Source organism: Pyrus communis, chromosome 2, assembly GCF_963583255.1.
Source record: "Pyrus communis chromosome 2, drPyrComm1.1, whole genome shotgun sequence".
Lineage (NCBI taxonomy): Eukaryota > Viridiplantae > Streptophyta > Magnoliopsida > Rosales > Rosaceae > Pyrus > Pyrus communis.
The window spans coordinates 493,604-512,008 of record NC_084804.1 but is presented as its reverse complement, the minus strand read 5'-3'; the positions used below and the strand labels follow the sequence as shown (position 1 = coordinate 512,008).

General features: G+C 37.9%; 4 protein-coding genes across 5 annotated transcripts; 2 read left to right on the top strand and 2 right to left on the bottom strand.

Annotated features, from left to right (window-relative positions):
- Positions 1-713: 713 nt before the first annotated feature.
- LOC137726015 (mitochondrial pyruvate carrier 4) lies at positions 714-2,899 on the top strand. The gene is made up of 5 exons (XM_068464868.1): positions 714-869; positions 1,517-1,615; positions 1,737-1,789; positions 2,399-2,472; positions 2,553-2,899. The coding sequence occupies exons 1-5, from the start codon at positions 815-817 to the stop codon at positions 2,596-2,598; spliced, it is 327 nt and encodes a 108-aa protein (XP_068320969.1). The 5' UTR covers positions 714-814; the 3' UTR covers positions 2,599-2,899.
- A 234-nt stretch (positions 2,900-3,133) lies between these two features.
- Positions 3,134-6,153, bottom strand: LOC137726014 (uncharacterized). 2 transcript variants are annotated; one of them, XM_068464866.1, is made up of 3 exons: positions 5,651-6,153; positions 3,920-4,078; positions 3,134-3,639 (listed from the first exon to the last, which is right to left on the bottom strand). In XM_068464866.1, the coding sequence occupies exons 1-3, from the start codon at positions 5,996-5,998 to the stop codon at positions 3,520-3,522; spliced, it is 627 nt and encodes a 208-aa protein (XP_068320967.1). In that variant the 5' UTR covers positions 5,999-6,153; the 3' UTR covers positions 3,134-3,519. The 2 variants fall into 2 exon arrangements, with proteins under 2 accessions (XP_068320967.1, XP_068320968.1); XM_068464867.1 differs by having other exon boundaries at positions 3,134-3,627.
- Positions 6,154-10,633: 4,480 nt separating this feature from the next.
- Positions 10,634-11,876, bottom strand: LOC137722376 (uncharacterized). Its single transcript, XM_068461365.1, has 2 exons — positions 11,344-11,876; positions 10,634-11,212 (listed from the first exon to the last, which is right to left on the bottom strand). Exons 1-2 carry the CDS (start codon positions 11,756-11,758, stop codon positions 10,701-10,703), a joined length of 927 nt encoding a protein of 308 aa, XP_068317466.1. The 5' UTR covers positions 11,759-11,876; the 3' UTR covers positions 10,634-10,700.
- A 3,970-nt stretch (positions 11,877-15,846) lies between these two features.
- LOC137725176 (alkaline ceramidase) lies at positions 15,847-18,345 on the top strand. The gene is made up of 3 exons (XM_068463769.1): positions 15,847-16,020; positions 16,720-17,055; positions 17,625-18,345. The coding sequence occupies exons 2-3, from the start codon at positions 16,802-16,804 to the stop codon at positions 18,136-18,138; spliced, it is 768 nt and encodes a 255-aa protein (XP_068319870.1). The 5' UTR covers positions 15,847-16,020; positions 16,720-16,801; the 3' UTR covers positions 18,139-18,345.
- The last annotated feature ends 60 nt before the right edge of the window (positions 18,346-18,405 follow it).

Genomic DNA, 18,405 nt, shown 5'->3' with positions numbered 1-18,405 from the left:
TGGGTAAAGATTTTATAATGTGAACGTAATTAATAAGAAAAAATTAGCAAGTCACTGCAGCTTATTAGAAGGAATTCTCATCGAATGAGCTTCTTAAAAATTAACTTTGATGGTTTTGTGGCGAACTCAAAGGTGGTAGTTGGATTTATAATCAGGAATGAGGGTGGAGACCCAATTGCTGTTGGTGTTAGATGCTTGGGTGAAAATTCAATCTTTGTTACCGAAGGCTTGGCTTTAAGGGGTGCTATCTCGATGGCAAGAAGTAGAGGTTTTAAAAAAATTTGTGTGCAAGGAGACTCTAATTAGTTATTGATGTCATTTTCTGATCTTGTAGTGTTCCTTGGCGTTTAAAAGCTATTATTGAAGACGTCGAAGGATTAACAGCCTCTTTTGATTCTATTTCTTGAGTTCATATTTATAGAGAAGCAAATTTCCTAGCTGATGTTATTACCAATGCCGAATTTCATTTTATGATTTTCATTTGTAGGATAGATCATTACCTATTGTGGTCCACAAAGTTTATTGCCTATTACTTTGATTATAAAAACTGGTTGTGACCGTGATCAGTTTATCTAATTTATTTCCTAGTTTCATAACAAACAAAAAAAAGTTAAATTACATCATTGAACCAACGCGGAGCTCGGGCTCAGCCCAACTGCCAGTCTGCTACGGAGCATCTTTTTTTTTTTTTTAATTTGATACGTGGCGAAAACTATTGGTCACCTCAAAACACACGGTCGAACAGAACAGAACAGATCTTGTTGGTCTCTCTCTGACCTGAGCGAGCTACAGAAAGCTAGAGAGAGAATAAAGCATGGCGGCTTCGAAGCTCCAAGCGCTGTGGAATCACCCGGCCGGCCCTAAAACCAGTGAGTCGCACTTGCTCCGATTTCACATCCGAATTATCTTATTCTCCATATATTTTTATTCGAATTTTTGCATTTTTTTTTCTTTTTTTTTTTTTTTAAATTTTTACCGTCTAGCAAGATTTAGATCTTCTGCGTTGGATAGACTGAGCTGGTTCTCGTACCCCTTTTTGTTTGATCGTATATTGTTAATTACCTTTTGATAAAGACACACAATTTGAGCATTTTCTTACAAATTAGAAGTTGGAAATTTGGAAAAGCAGTTGGTTCTTTAGACCAATATGTTCAAGTTTGAATTTTTGAATCGTTTCCACTTATTCTTTGATCAAGTGCACTGAAAATTTGTTTTATTTTTGAAAAATTAAGGTGCTTTCGAACAATGTGATATTCTAAACCAATGATAAAATGAATTCAAACTCTAGGCCGTTACACCAAGTGTCATAATACAAACGGATGACTTGATGTACCAGGCTGTGTTCTCAGCACATTTGAAAATTTTCTCGTGTTCAAGAGGTAGGCAAAAGCACCCCAAAGATTTTTCTTATTGAATTGTTTGTTTTGTGTATGACAAACGGATTATTTAGTATAATGCTATTTGTTGTGAAGGATGGTGATATGTGGTAATTAAGTTAACTAATGTCGTATTGCAGTTCACTTTTGGGCTCCCACATTTAAATGGGGAATCAGCATAGCTAATGTTGCTGACTTCGCCAAACCACCAGAAAACCTTTCATATCCTCAGCAAATAGGTTCGTACATGTTGTTGTTTCATGTTTTATAACCAAGTGGTGCTGTAAATGTATTCAATCTTTGTAAGATGCAGATCGAGTCCCCTTAAATTAATATTTCCCGCTTCTGTTTTGTACCCAGCGGTTGCGTGCACTGGAGTTGTTTGGTCACGTTATAGCACTGTCATAACTCCGGTAAGTTGAACTAGTTGACATAATGTTCCTACCCTAGAACATCAGAATATCGATGATAGTTGTTCGATTCAGGAAGTGTCAAACAGCTGTTTTTCTGCGAGTTTTTTACATAACTCCGACAATTGTTGCATGGTTTATATGATGAATTCATATACAGCTTGTGCTTTTACTATCAAATTTTGTAGATCATGCGAACTAGGAACGTATCTTTTGTGGATTTGGCATGTACTCTGTGTGGTTTAATTTAGGTTTCCTTCACATGATTCATGTGTTAATTTGTAGTTGTGAACGTATTTTTACTTTCCGAGGAGAGAGAGGTTCGAGAATTAGATGTCAGGTTTCGTTAGGTGATAGACCTGCTTTCAGTAAACTTGTGAGTTCCAAACCCGTAGATACATAATATTCGTCACAAGAACAAAAGAGTCATGGATGTACTTTGATGTGGAAATAGAACATAAAAAGGTGCTTGGTTGTGGGTAACAGATGAGTGACAGTGCATGCATTAAGGATAATTCTGTTGGTTTTGTTCTTGATTTTGTGTATTGGAGCTTTCCCGAATGGATTTTCTGCTGGATTTTGAGTTTAGCGTTCTGTGATTCGTGATTGCAGAAGAACTGGAATCTTTTTAGTGTGAACGTAGCAATGGCAGGGACAGGCCTCTACCAACTCAGTCGTAAAATACGGTAAGTTCAATGTAATGTTATTGGCTTCGTTGAATATTTACGCGCGTGTTCATCGTATGACACAATCTTCTACTTTCCAGGCATGACTATTTCTCCGAGAAAGAGGCAGCAGTTGCCGAAGAATGATGACGAAAATTGTGCCAACCGCATCCTGTTGCCTCCTTCACTTCTCTTTGTATTGAATTTGATTTTTTACGCGCAAATGTTCGATTTGCCTTCTTCGAGGGATTTGGACAATATTTGTATTGAATTTGATTTTTTTACGGGCAAATGTACGATTTGCCTTCATGGAGAGATTTGGACAGTAGAGTTTGATGTGGGAAGGGGTATTTGTACCTCTGGACGGTTGAACAGCCAAAAATTCCCAAATTCACTAATAAATGTTACCTCCAAATCTCTTCGACAATATTTTGATTTGCAGTGCTTACGTCTAAATATAAGCATTTCATAATCCCTCCCCCATTTTCCCAGATTCTGCAGAATTGTCCGGCCGGAAGGAAGAGAGCAGCTGTATGAAAATGATCGATCTCACACAATTTCATGGAAAGTTAACTAATCGCATAGTGTATAATTGGAAAATCAAGCATGATGAAACTCAACATTTCCACCCATGCTGCATCTCGATGAATTCGCATGGACAATCGGCCTAATTAAAGCGTAGTAAGAACTAAAACTTCATAAATGTTTAATAGATCAAAAGTCTACAACCTCAGTACAATTTCCAGTACATGTCCCATCTCAGAAGTAAACAAAAGAGGCCGGCTTAAAAAAAATTCAATCATTTTAATGTTGAAATTGTAAGATTTGCATCTTTATACCAAATGGGTATAATTTGCAATCAGCTAAACAATGAAGACTAACAGAACACGCGAATGCCACTGAAACTCACTTACCGTATATGGCCGTAGGTAAAATATAAAGCCATAAGGGAAACTGAATTCAGAATTCGGCTCCAACAAATTAGCTGCTCCTTGTAAAGTTATGAGTGCCAGTTTTCGAAGACCTCCAATACGGGCTCAACTGAATACTTGAACCTACTGGCTGCAACTAACCATTTCTGGTTTGTTCAGCTTTCAGACCAGAATCGTTGTCGTTTTCATGCCCATCCGAGCCCAAACTTAACTCCAACGTTTCATTCAGATCTTGGCATACCACCTGATTATTCTCCTACGAATGAAAAAACAAAAAACACCAAATTATTGTTAATAACAAAATGAAATCAAACCCCTTTTGATTTACTATTAAAGTTCAGGTACCCATATGATTTTCACAAGTTCTTAACAGAGAAAGGCAATTAAATTAAATCCCTTCAAGTGATAAGTACAGTCAATTTATGGTTCCCTAACACACTAATGCATATAATAAAATCCTTGCTACATAAACGCAAAACAAGAAATGGTAAAAAAAAAAAAAAAACCACAAGCATAAAAAGGCAAAAACGTTTCACCTGATTTTCTTCCATAGGAACGTCATTAATATCGGGTTTTTCATCTAAACCCTGATTCTTGGGGGTTGCCTCTGTGTCAACTGCATCATTATCGATAGTGTTATCTTCATCTTCAACCGGCTCTTCATCCTCATTTTGCTCTTCTTCTAGTAAAGCAATCTGCTTTGTCAAAAGAATGGAAGTTATCATTCAACAGAAAACCGCCACCAAAATCAAACAAGACACTTAAAGAAAGTCAAAACGATCCTACAGTTCCTACCCAATTAACCCCATCCCAATCATGGAAACCTATTTAGCGATGTTATGATGGTGACCTTGGGAATGCTTACAACTTAAAACACAATGAACTCAATATCATTACTATCTTAGAGCCATCCTACCCATAATCCAACAAGAGAGTGTAAAATCATAGAGAACCTCTACATTGTTTTCAAATGTTATACGCCCTATATGCACCAGTAAAATAACTATTCCCAATATCACAAACTCAAATTTGACCACTTCATTGTAGGAGGAGTAAGGCCTTTAAATAACTAAAACGCAGTTCCATCTAACTATTTTCCTAAATACCTAGTGTGAGAAAACCATCTGTTTTCCCTTCAGCCATCCACCATAAGAACAAAAATTTTAGAGCCAGCTCAGTTTTTGAAACTGGTAATGTTTCTTCTAGTTGGAAATTGGTGACATGATCTTATTCTTATGACACGGCCAATGTACTAGGATGATGCTTGATTCGGTCATGCATACACTAGTGCAGGTTTTTGGAAAACAAGAATGGCCGGGCAGACCACAAACTTCGTCGCTGCATTTACCTAGTCTTGTCACTACATACTTGCCTTGGCACTATGGAATATGGATGACTGGCTGGAAACTCTTTCCAATAGAATAAAGTTCAGAGAAATAGCAAAAGGAACCACATAACGGAAATGGGTAACAAAGTAGTATATCACTGTATAGAGAAATATGTCAATGTAACCCCAAAAACTAACTCTTAATTACCGAGATTATATATCAACTCTGTGCGAACGCTAGCTGAATTTTGTAATCACTACAACCCCAAACATCTTATGTTTTCTCATAGACCTGAATCTTTTACTACAAAAACAAAGTTCAGCTTAACGTGAGCTGCATTAAGTATGATTCACTTCTCACCAATAAACAATCAGTTTACGACTAAATACAAAACTTTCCAATGTGCTAATCCTTTCTCGATCCTAAATGAATTATCGTGAGCCGAATAAAGTATGATTCACAACAGGATTAGGACTACTTATAAATAAAAAAAAACCAAACCAAAATCCAATAACAACTCTGCTGTATCCAAACTTCAACATAACAAACGATAACTCATAACTCATATGCGAATTCTAGCAAAACTGACTACAAGGCATACATTTTTCGACTGCAGGACTTGCTATGAGCATTAATGCAAATCATCAGATCCTCACTTCACTCAGTCCACAAAGAAACTAAAAAGAAGCATAAACCCATAATTTCCATTGTTTTAAACACCTCCTTCCCCAAGATCCCTGAAACTAAACCCTAGATTACTATTAACCCAAGACAAAATATATAGATTTCAACTCAATTACAAAAAACCCATAAAGCTTTCATAAAAATAAATACAAAAATCAAACAACCCAGAGCATCAATTAGACTTCAATCTAAGAATTCCAACAAAATCAAACAAAAAAACATTCAATCAAACAAGCAAAATTGGGGCAAAATTACCGGAATGTATTTGAATTTTCGGCGGGGCGGTTCCTCGCTCGCTGCCAACGCGCCGTCGTCCTTGGCAGAAACCTTGTCCCTGTCCCCTCCATTGGCGACTGCGCCATTACTAATGGCAGTGTTTTGGCTTTGGGCAATCGGGGTCCACTTGAAAAGCAGGAGATGCGAGCCGTTATTACCGTTAGAGGAACCGTTAATCTGGTGAGAGTGATGGATGGAGGTGTGGTGGTTGGAGGGAGGAGCTACGTGGACCCACTTCTTCTTCCACTTCCTCACCGGCCCAGTAAACACCGTTGCCGGTCCGTGCCGGGTCGAGGTGCGCCCGAGTCGGGCCCCAACTCCCTCCATCTTGCTGACGGATCTCCGATTCTGCGTTGGCGACTCGCTAGACGTCTGATTCGGCTTTAAAAATTAAAGAAAAAAAAGAATTTTTAAGAATTTCTGTATGATTCTTTGTTTCTTTGCCTTCTCTCTCTGAAACAAAGACTTTCTCTCTCTAGATTTGCGTGGGGTGCGTTTTTGATTCGTATATATGGTTTCCGTGTTTGGGTTGGATTGGGTGGTCGTCGGGCACTGTTACTATTTTGATGCTAAATCTGGGCCGTTTACGTGGATTCGTACTAGATTGGGGATTTTATTTTTCTTCTTATTCACATGTCGAAGCATAAAATAATCGATCTATGTACCAAAAATTATTATTAACATTCTAAAAAATTAATTATGCATTTCAAAAATTTTAAATATAAAAGTAAAAATACTCTTATAGAGTGTACGATTAAATTTTTGAAGTATCATATCAATAATAGTTCCTTATATTTATTATTCAACCACAAATTGATGAGTGATTAATTTCCTTCACATGTAACTGCGATATCACATAAGTAGGCCGCGTACATTTGGTCCTTATAGCAAATAGTATGCAAAAGCACAGCTAGTGACTCCAAACAATGCATCCGTGAAAATACAAACTCGAGCTAGTGACTCTAAGACCCCGTTTGGCAGCTCGAACTGTACTGACTATTTCAGTCGAATAAGATAAATAGTCATCGGATAATACTGACTAAATTAGTTGGACGTTTGGTGCAATATTGGACTAATGACCGTATAATTTATACTGTGTTTGTGTGACATCCCACATCGCCTAGGGGTGTGATCCTTAAATGTATATTCTCATCCCTACCTAGCACGAGGCCTTTTGGGAGCTCACTGGCTTCGGGTTCCATGGGAACTCCGAAGTTAAACGAGTAGTACGCGAGAGCATTCCCAAGATAGGTGACCCATCGGGAAGTTCTCGTGTGAGTTCCCAAAAACAAAACAGTGAGGGCGTGGTTTGGGCCCAAAACGGACAATATCGTGCTACGGTGGAGTCGGGCCCGGGAAGTGGTCCCGGGTTGAGCCGGGATGTGACATTTGATATCAGAGCCTAACCCTGGTCGCGTGTGTGCCGACGAGGACGTCGGGCCCCTAAGGGGGGTGGATTATGACATCCCACATCGCCTAGGGGTGTGATCCTTAAATGTATATTCTCATCCCTACCTAGCACGAGGCCTTTTGGGAGCTCACTGGCTTTGGGTTCCATGGGAACTCCGAAGTTAAGCGAGTAGCGCGCGAGAGCATTCCCAGGATAGATGACCTATCGGGAAGTTCTCGTGTGAGTTCCCAAAAATAAAACCGTGAGGGCGTGGTTGGGGCCCAAAGCGGACAATATCGTGCTACGGTGGAGTCAAGCCCGGGAAGTGGTCCCGCCCGGGCCGGGATGTGACAGTTTGGTTTAACATTGGATAAAACAATTGATGATTCAAGAAAATAGGGGAAAAAAAACAAATTTTTACTAGTATAGTGAATTTCATCCTTGGATCTGCTCTCCAAACCTTCCTGCAGCCAAACCAATACACGAACCTAGTATGCATGATATTATGAATTCACCAAAAAGCCATGAAGTTGGAAAAATTTCCTAACCCATTTCTTCAACTGGGTTTGAATTTGCAATATACCCAACTTAGGGCGCACAAGCAAAAAAATAACATACATATCTTTTTTTCTTTTTTTTTTTTTTTTTTTTTAGATTTGAAAACTGAAAACCCTAAAATTTTAATTAAAACACAAATTTGCAATCAATTGAAAAAAAAAATTGGAAGAAAAATAGGAGGAGGAGGGCAGAGGAGTGAGAGAAGAAGAAGAAAAATTGCAGGAGGGCGAAACAGAGAAGGAGGAGGTGGAGAAGAACTTGGGAAAAATTGCAAGAAATATTGCAGGACGGCGGAATAGAGAAGAGGAGGAGGAGAAGTTGCAGGAGGGCGAAACATAGAAGGAGGAGGAGGAGGAGAATCTGGGAAATATTGCAGGAAAAATTGAAAGAAATATTGCAGGAAAAATTGAAAGAAATATTGCAGGAGAGCGGAACAGAGGAGGAGGAGAAGTTGCAAGCGATGCGAGATGGAGAGAGCAAACGATTCAGGACGAAGGCGATGAGGACGGAGAGAGCGAGAGAGGCGTCTTTTCTACCCGACTAAACAATACCAGGGGTTTGAGCGGTATAACAAAGCGGGTATCAGCCGGATATAAGAGTAGGGGCCGGATTATTTAATCTGGTGACTATTTAGTACATAGGAGCATCAAACACCTAATTTCGTATTATTAATCCTATTATGTGTGTTATACGGTGTACCAAACAAGGCCTAAGAACCCCTTGGAGTTCTTATTTTCGAAAGTATGATAAAATCTGCATATTCACAGTTCATGAGATGTGCCTTGAAACTAAAATACTAGGGGAATCATGGGATGTGCCTTAAAACTTGTAGTTCAAGACTCATGACTCTCAGTAATGTTATATCCATACCAAAAGACTCACTCCATCATGCATGAGAGCCCATGTCAACTGAAGAAGTTATATAGAGAGTTAGAATTCGGGAACACACATTTTTTTGACACATTTTTAAGGAACACTTCATAACATTTTTCAATGTTCCTACAATGTTTAAGACCTGGACATGGGCCGTCTGAAGGACGATGAAGGACAAGATTGATGTGGTGAAGAGTGGAAACGCACTTAGGCGTCTGAGACCTTCCTTGTTTTTCGATTGTCACGGAAACCTAGTCATGAAGGTTAGGTCATCACCAACCGAATGAGGGCCAAATGGCTCCTTTTAGCTCTATAACCCTACAAGAAATTATATTTTAATAAACAATGATAGGCTATATTTTATACCATCTCCAACCAAGGAGACCAAATAACCATAGGCCAAACATAGTCATTTGACAAAAAACAATCTCCAACTGAGAGGGTCAAAGAGCCATAGGCCAAACATAATTTATTATTTTAATTAAATTAAACTACCATATTAAAAATAAGATATTCAAACATATTTTGAGTGTCACTTGTCTCAAATGAATAAGCCCCTGGATTTCATATTTTTATATAATCTCAATAATTTTTTGGATAGGAATTCGAGTAACACATGTCGCTAACGTGAGTAACTCTTTAGATTTCTTATCTTTATGTAATCTCAATAATGTTACTCGCTAACGTGAGTAACTCTTTAGATTTCTTATCTTTATGTAATCTCAATAATTTTTCGGATAGGATTTTGAGTGACACGTGTTGCTATAGTGAGTAACTCTCTAGATTTCTTATCTTTATGTAATCTTAATAATTTTTTGGATAGGATTTTGAGTGTCATGTGTCGAAATGTAATTGGTTGTGCAAAATTTAGATATGATTCTTATCTGCGTGACACTTCTTATCTTCAGCTTGCAATGTTATAGGAATGGTGTAGGTATTTATAGGGAAAAAAAAAATTTGTCCAAAAAAAAAATAATCAAATTCCAATGATAACCTGACGACAACACAACATTAGCTATTGCCCTTTGGCTGGAAATGGCCAACTCGCTATCCTGATTTGGGGGTTTGGGCCCACAATCCCTTTGGCCTAACCTTCGGTTGGGGGACAGTTTTCGTGTCATTCCGAACTATTTTTAGCTCTATAACCCTTTGGTCGGGTCGGTTGGAGATGGCTTTATGCATGAAGCCGCTCCAACTCTTCCAGTCCATTAGTTTGGCCAACTTCTTGAGCTTCTTCCTCACGAACTTGTTTTCCACTAGATAGCCAGTTCTCACTGCCTCATGCCTCAAATCCATGACCTCGGTTGGAATCCTTCTTCATCAGGGTCGATGGGATCGTTACAAAATTTCGAATTCTTAAACAGAACAATAACAACTGTCAAGAGAAAACATGCTTGAACAAAAACCAAAGTGGCATCATATTTACTGTACTCCCATCACACATATCAGCAGAGAATTATGCAAATTTAAGGTTCGGTTACCCAAATACCTTGAACATTTAGATTGCGAACCCCTGAACCAAACAATTACAGGCCAAATTAAAGCATAACAAGGGCAATTAAATCACAACAATGATCATCAACAGTCAAGGGAAGAAAAACAGACATGCTGTGAACCGAAATTCCTATGCAAAATTCCAAGCAACCCACATTTTCTTGGCCAGATTCAAGAGCTTTCAAAGAAACAAATAAATTGGGTGCAAGAACCAAACAATCCATCTCGACTGAGGGCTTCACAACAGTTTGAACACGAAATATAAGAGAACGGACATAATATGGTTTTTTTTTTTTTTTTTTTTTTATCAAACATAATATGGTTTTATTATAGCTAAATTATAAATTGAATACACCTCAAAATGCACTTTGGACTTGAAAATTTGATGATTCTTAACATGGGTTTGGTTGCGAATTACGGTGCAAGAAGACGAACACACTATACTAAGTGCTTGACTTTAACTTACAATTGAACTGCAAAGTACATTTTGAAATTGAAAATTTTGATAAATCATCATAAACATGGGAACAAATTTATCTTACAGTTTATTTAAAAAATAAATAAATATTTATGGGTATTTTACATACATTTTCTCTAATCAATTATCAAAACCGAGATGGGTATTTACAATTGCAACATGGCAATTAGGACCGTAGCACCAAAATTATACTCTCAAATTTAATACAACAAAAATAAATCAAGACAAAACGACAGCTATAGCTCTTGAAACGCCGCAGTCAAACGCCCAACTCTCAAGCCATTCTTACCAGCAAAATCATCTCTGCAATAGTAAGACTTCGTAGGCAAGGCCTCAAATCCCATTGATCTCTTAACACCACTAAATCCATGGTTGGATTCCGATGTCGCATTGGCGGCGGCTGATGATGCTACTGCATTTGTTGTGCGCTTGTAGGATCCAAACCATTTGGCCTGCATGTACCCGTTTCGTCGCCATGGCGGCATTGACATGTCCACGCTCTTCATAGATCTTTTGATCGCCGTGCACATTAGCCTCACGATTTTCTTCAGCTCATTGACTTCTCCGACGAATGTGTTTGGAAAGACGTCAAGGAGAGATGTGTAACGTGTCGTGGGACGAGCAATTTCGAACTCTCTAACAAGGAATGGTTCGACAATGTAACGAGTTCCTTTGAGGTTGACGTCGACAAACTCGTAGTCTCCGGCTGGAAACCGGCTTGATTTCACCCACTTTGATTTGCAAAGGCCTGCACCAATTGGATGAATAATGTAATTAGATATCAATCTCAGTAGTTCTCAATGTAACCAGTTCCTTTTTTCTTTCAAATTTTGGGAACCAAAACATAAATAACACTACTAAGTTAAGAACTTCACTCACCAGCATCAAAACCCTTCTGGCGCAAGTGAGTCATCAACCTCCTTTTGAACGCCGGAGACGAATTGTCGTCCCCGATGCCCGCCAATGCAACTTCCACCTCAGTAACAATCTTCTTCTTCCACCCGTCACTTTTTACATTAAACAAACTCTTCATAGAATTCTTGGTCTCCGAATCCGACCAATCACCGGCCTCCGATTTCTCATCGACTAAGTGTTCCTTCTCGTTCCGGACAACGTCTTGGTCGTCACCCCCTTCTTCGAAATCCCCTCCCTCGATGAAGGACTTGACAAGATCAGACAAATCCGCAAAACTCTCCCCCGCCGCGGAGTACTCGCTCCCGCTGCTCTCGCACAGCCTCACCCGCGCCACCTCGTCAAACGCCGCCGCCACTCTCTGAAACCTCACCGCTCCCATTCTAATTATTTTCTACCAACCGTGTTCTTCAACTTGGTCGGAGAAATGATTGGAGTGAATGACACAAACGGGTGTTTTTTAAAGAGATAGAGAGAGAAGTGTTGTCATGGTTTGTTCATGGTGTTTACATAAAAGACAGAAGTCGAGAGAGAGAGAAGGAAGATGATGACATGATGTGAAGGCCTAATCGCCGCTGCGCATTATTTATAGGGAAGGTCGAGTTCAATGAGTTATATTGAACCTACCCGTTTTGACGTCTTGGTTCCGTTTGCAGTATTTCGTTTGTTGTGTACGCCGTAGTTACTATAAGCTCATTTGGATGTGATTTTAAAATGTTTAAAAACGTTTTTGGTTAAATTGATTTTGAGTTCCAAAAGCATTTTTAAATGCTTTTTGGAAGAAGCACACTATGTGTTTCTTACAGGAAGCACTTAAAGTGCTTTTTCACGATTCACTTTGATTTTTTCTAAGAATTTGTGTAAAAAAACATTTACACCAAAAGTGTTTTCAGTCATTTTAAAAGCACATCTAAATAATCATATAACTCGTAGATAATAATGTAACCAATATTTTGGGGATTAAGTCACGCTTGATTTAAATTTGCATTAAACTTTCCTTAATTATAATTAGGAGATAAGGATGACCAAAAATGAAACTGTAATTACCAAATAAGTGATGGAGTGATCATAGTTTATTCTGTATGCATCAAAGTTGTACCAATAAAGAAAATTGAAACAAAACACTTGTATTTTAAAGTACAAAGCTCCAAGCTTGATATACATTCTTTGGTCGATATTTTGACCGTTTAAGTTTTTCCTGTCGATGGTTGTCTATTAATGCATGAAGTTTAGTCTTGACTCTTGAGTTTTGTTTCTACACAATATTTTAGTTTCAATGAATTCTTGGTTGTACCAAGTCTAATTACTTTAAAAATTTAGCAACATCATTATTGCATAAAAACGCAATCCATGAAATATTTGTCTCAATTTAGTTCTCGTTTTTTTATTTTTCTGTTCAACAAAGATCTCCAAAACACAGTCCAAAAAAGATTAGTATCAATCTTTAGTTTATTTGTTTTGCGATTCAATTTTGATTTCCTGGCAATATTCAGTTCATGGTTAGCTTAAAAATATAAGGTTTGCTAACAAAAACTAGTTCGACACGGTTAGTTATCCAAACTAACATATGCAATAAGCACAGGAAGGTAAAATATGCTTCTATTCTTCTTCTTCCTTTCCCTCCATCGTGGTTTGTTCCTTCTTCTACAATTAGAATATGCTTCTATTTTGAAAGTTTCAAACTTCATATTTTTTAAGTTGATATACTAATTTAGGAATTGCATAGGTGTTCACGTGCATGGATTGGTGACTTGAGTGAGTTTTTAACGCAATGTGGCAAGTTTGGCACTCATTGGCCTACGCATACTCTCTAACGTGCCAAATACGTCGTTCGTTTTATTTTTTTTTCTTTTAAAAATAAGATCAGCAAGTGACTTTGTTACTGTAGTCCACTCTTCTGAGGTCAGAAAGACTCACAGACGTATTTCAGCCTTCTCCATCACTATTTTGTGATTTATATACGTCAAGAATCGAACTCAAATTATACCGTCTAAGATACAGACATATAATTCTTCACTAACCATTGAACCACCCGTGTGGTTCGTCATCGTTCATCTTGAATGTGGCAAATCAAAGCTGATAATCATTACTAATGTCCAGGTTCAATGAACAGAAATGTGTCCACATGCACTGAATATAAAATTTTCGTCGTTCTAAACCAATGTCATTGCAAAGTTACATTAGTTAATCAAGAAAACCGTGACCGTGTTAAAATATTTAACAGCTAAAGTAATCACAAGAAACTCAAACACATTCCAGCCGCCAAAGTGGATACAACTAAAAAGGCAAATTTTTGAATTTTTGACAGACATGCATATGCGTGTGGATGGTTAATAGAGTGCAGTATAGTGTTCAAGTTCACGAGATTTTTCATCGTATTAGTATTTTAAGTTAATAACGAAATTTTATTATTTTTGAACTTATTCAATAAAAATACGTAATTATTGTGGAATATTGTCATTGACGGCATAACAAATGTCCAGTCTAGCGAGAGTGAGGTACTGAAGGCCGGCAACAATACTACAGTCTGTTGCATCAGAGAGAGGAGCACCGTTGTACGTTGAGAGATTTGAGCCAGACGCAAAAGGTGTGTGATACAGGTTGGTGTCTTGTAGTGCAAGTAAGCGGATCTAAAGTTTATTTAGTTTGAATCATTATAGTATACAATATTATAAATAGAAGTCTTTCTCGTAATGTTAAAGAAACATTACTAATTGTATTCGTCTCAACTTAGTTGGAGGAGATTTCGTGTCCAATTTGAAGTTTCATACCTTGCCCTAGTTAGTTAGCTAAACATGTTACATAGTTTATTGTGGCAATATAGATGTGTGGTAAAAGTGCTTGTCAAGATCTGTCGCTTGTCGCCATCAGTCAATTTTGTCATCCATTTTTGGCCAACTGAAAAGGGAACATTATCTGCTTAATATCGCCCGATCGAGTACTTCCATTTGGTCCTATACATATCAAGCTTCATGGAAATTTGTTTCATTCTCTTTGAACGGATATAAATAAAAGCATATTACATCAGCTCTGGTATAAGTGCTAATGCATGTCTAAGATCATGTATACGACTGCTTTTTGAGCTAGATACATTGATTAATCATGCATGTTGCCCTAATCCATTTTGTTAATCGTTGATTTAACAAAGCTAAAAGGGACCATTATATATAAAGGTGACCCAATTCTTTGCCATTAGCGGGAAACATATGATAGTGACTCTGAACCTGTATATAAGAGAAATGCTAAATAAATGATCTTAAAGTGAATTTTTTATAGACTATTTGGCTCTTTAGTGTCTTACAGTTTAACGTCAATTTATTTATCAACATTGTATTAAAAACATGAGATAATATAAAATTCATGAAAAGTCTTACTGTTGAGAGAATCTCCTTATATAAATCGGATACTTTCCTTTTCATCCCCATAAATATTAGCCTTTTCTATGTATACTAATCTAGACGTCTGATTAAAAGAATTTCAAGGTTCGGGCTTAGATTAATTGGTCCCTTAATATTTTGACCGAATCAGGTTCCGATGGATCATTGTCCGAAAATAGTTTAGCATTAGGAACACCTTCTCATGATGAGGGAGGAGGGGGAGGGGGAGGGGGAGGGGGAGGGTTAATGCTTAAGGAATAATCTCGCTTCATCTTAGTGGTCGAGCATCACATCGGTGCAGTAGTTTAAGATAAGAGATTTCATGCAGGGGTAGGTAAAATGCTTTTAATCGCGAGTATAAAAGAGTTTTATAGTTTAAGTGACTGAGAATAATACTCTTAAATATGACCGTCTGTTTTCAATTATCTCTTATTAATAACAAGATAAACAACAATTTATTACAAAGTACACCTTTAATTTTCACGAATTAGGATCTTAGATCAAAAAATTGACAAAATAAATTACAACATATATTCTACTTGAAATGAGGCTGAACACCTGCTTTACTACTAGGTGATACGATGAAATTTTGAAATAATATCGGTGAGATCAATAGTGACCCCAAACCTGACTTTAACAAGTGGACACAATGTTTAAAGGGAGTTTTAACGAAAAGCCCACATTACTATTACTATTCACTTTAATGAAAAATCATATTTTTACACTAAAAAGTCAATCCTGGTACTATTCACTTTACCATTTATTTTGTCCTTATCATTAAAACTTAAAGTTTTCAAGTCATTTTCATTAGTTTTCTATGTTTAAGTTGGTCCACGTTACTAGCCAAAAGTACCAAAATTTTGACAAGTCAGAAAAACAAGAGTTCTTGAGTCAGTGGGCCACCACAGTTGCTGCGTAGACATTTAAATGGATTCGTTCAAATCTAAAGCCCATTTACTTAGAAATAAAGCCCATCCCAACAATGGGCTGGGCCATCATTTTAAGTCGGCACCGGCCCTAGCAAGAATTAAAAAGTTACTCCCAAACCACTAAAATTAAAATTAAGAAAAGAAAAAAAAAGAATAAAGAACTAAAAGAATCACAACGCGCAGAATCGCTCTCTTTTTTGTGCCTCCAACGCCGAAAAGAAAAAAATATTTCAGAGCCTCGAACGCCATTGAAAGTTTGGGAGGGAACGAGGGAGACAGAGAGTGCCCGCGCCAAAGCACGGAGGAAGAAGAAGATGAGATCTCTGTCGGCCAAGACGGTGTGTTTTGTTCCTCAATACCCAGACGTAATAGGCTTATTATTGTCTTATGCATAAACTTGTACTTTTTATCTGGTTTTTGTTCGATCTTTTGGTGGGTTTTTCAAGTTTTTTCTGTCACTTTCGTGGATCATGGGTCATTGGAAATGATTGATTTCTGGTGGGTTTCAAGTTTTTTGGGCAGATCACGTGAGCTTTAACGGTTGAGATTGGATCTTATTGTGAATTATAAATTTATATTTGATTGTATTGCTGGGATTTCTTGTGTTTTAGAGGATAATGGTGCTGGTATAATCTGGGTTAATGATTTGTTATGTGGGATCTGACTATACGTTTATCGGGGTGTGGGTTATTGGTGAAATTTGACAACCCTTATGTTGGAAATTTGCTGGTTTTCATTTGTCAGGGTTAGTTTTGATTTTGTTGAATCGATCAATATCTAGACATTTGTTTCGATGTAAGGGAAGTGTTTCTGATTTGTTCGGTTTAGTGATGAAGTTAAACAAGTTACGATTTTGTGTGTGATTAATGTGTGATTTACGGTTTAGAATCTTCGACTTAGTTGGTTTTAGGATAGTCATAACTGTCTGCTTTCTATGGAAATACATAATACGGTGAACGTGATTTTCGCGATACTGGGGTGGTGTTCAATGTGCATTAACTTTTATGCCAAATTGCTCACAACGTTATCTTGTGCAGGTACATGAGCTGCAGGTTTTATGAACTCTGCAACGGTTTAAGCAATAGACTCGGTTGAGAATATACAAGCACAGAAATAGGAATGGCTGATGGAATATCAAGCTTCTGGGGTCCTGTCACATCAACGATTGAGTGTTGCGAAAAGAATTATGCCTACTCTTCTTATATTGCTGAATTTTACAACACTATATCAAACATTCCAGGCATTCTGTTGGCACTCATTGGCCTTATAAATGCCTTGAGGCAGCGGTTTGAGAAGAGATTTGGCATTCTTCACATATCTAATATGATTCTTGCCATCGGAAGCATGTTATACCATGCCACATTGCAACATGTGTGAGTATGACTATGATTTATGCGTTCTGGAAGTTTTAATGAACGGATGGGTGGCTGAACTCATACCATACTGGACTATCAGGCAATGGTTAAATTAATATGTTGATAGAAAGGTGTAACTGGAGAGTGTGAATGACATGTTTCGAAACACGAAAAGATTCACATATTAGACCTTTATGAGTATACTATTTCTGATCATAAATCACATGGAAAGTTGCAATTATTGTAAGATTGTTTCTTTGAAGACGAAGCCTGTGCACTGGGGTAAATTTCATTAATCCGTAACAGTTTGAGGAGCATTTATGACATGTCATGAGTTGCAAAATAAAGGTAGTCTGGGTAGCTAATAATAGTGAAGTTCACTTTCCGTATGCATTCATGCACATATGCATAATCCACATTAGGTGTGAAGGTTTATGGGGAGTGACTTATCTGCCTCATAGTTGTCATAGTTGTTTTAGTTACTCATTCTGTCAGGTCCGGTAACCTTATTATTCAATTTCCTTTTCTTGTCTAAATTGTTGCATTGAAAGTTGAGGGTTCAAGACTTTTTTGGTATGTATTTCCAGGCAACAGCAGAGCGATGAGACTCCAATGGTTTGGGAGATGCTCCTTTACATGTATATACTCTACTCCCCAGATTGGCACTATAGGAGTACAATGCCCACCTTCCTCTTCCTCTATGGTGCTGTGTTCGCAGGTGTTCATTCTGTGGTTCGTTTTGAGATTGGCTTTAAGGTGCACTACATGATCTTGTGTCTTCTCTGCATACCTCGAATGTACAAGTACTACATATACACGCAAGACGTGTGTGCTAAGCGGATTGCAAAGCTGTATGTGGCCACCCTTGTTACGGGCAGTTTGTGTTGGCTCTGCGATAAGATCTTCTGCAAAGAGATATCCGGTTGGATGATTAACCCGCAGGGTCATGCCTTGTGGCATTTGTTCATGGGTTTCAATTCCTACTTTGCAAACACTTTCTTGATGTTTTGCCGGGCCCAGCAGCGAGGATGGTCCCCCAGGATTGTTCGTTTTATGGGGTTTTTGCCCTATGTGAAGATTGAGAAACCAAAAACCCAATGAGAGGTTCAAAGCAAATGGCAGGAGTATAGTTTCAGTAAAGATGTCGTCGCAGGTGAGGAGCGTGACCAAACAACCGGACAATCATTTTCTTTCTTTCTTTAGATTGGACCGAAAAGATTGGTTTTGATTGTTTTAGATTGGATCTTGTCTTAAATTTCCTTGTAAAAGTTGGACATGTAACATATCTATAAGCCCTTTTCTGTTGCATTGGTCGATATGACTTCAGTTTTTCGTTCTCTCTTTTCCGAAAGTGCAACTCTGGTGCTA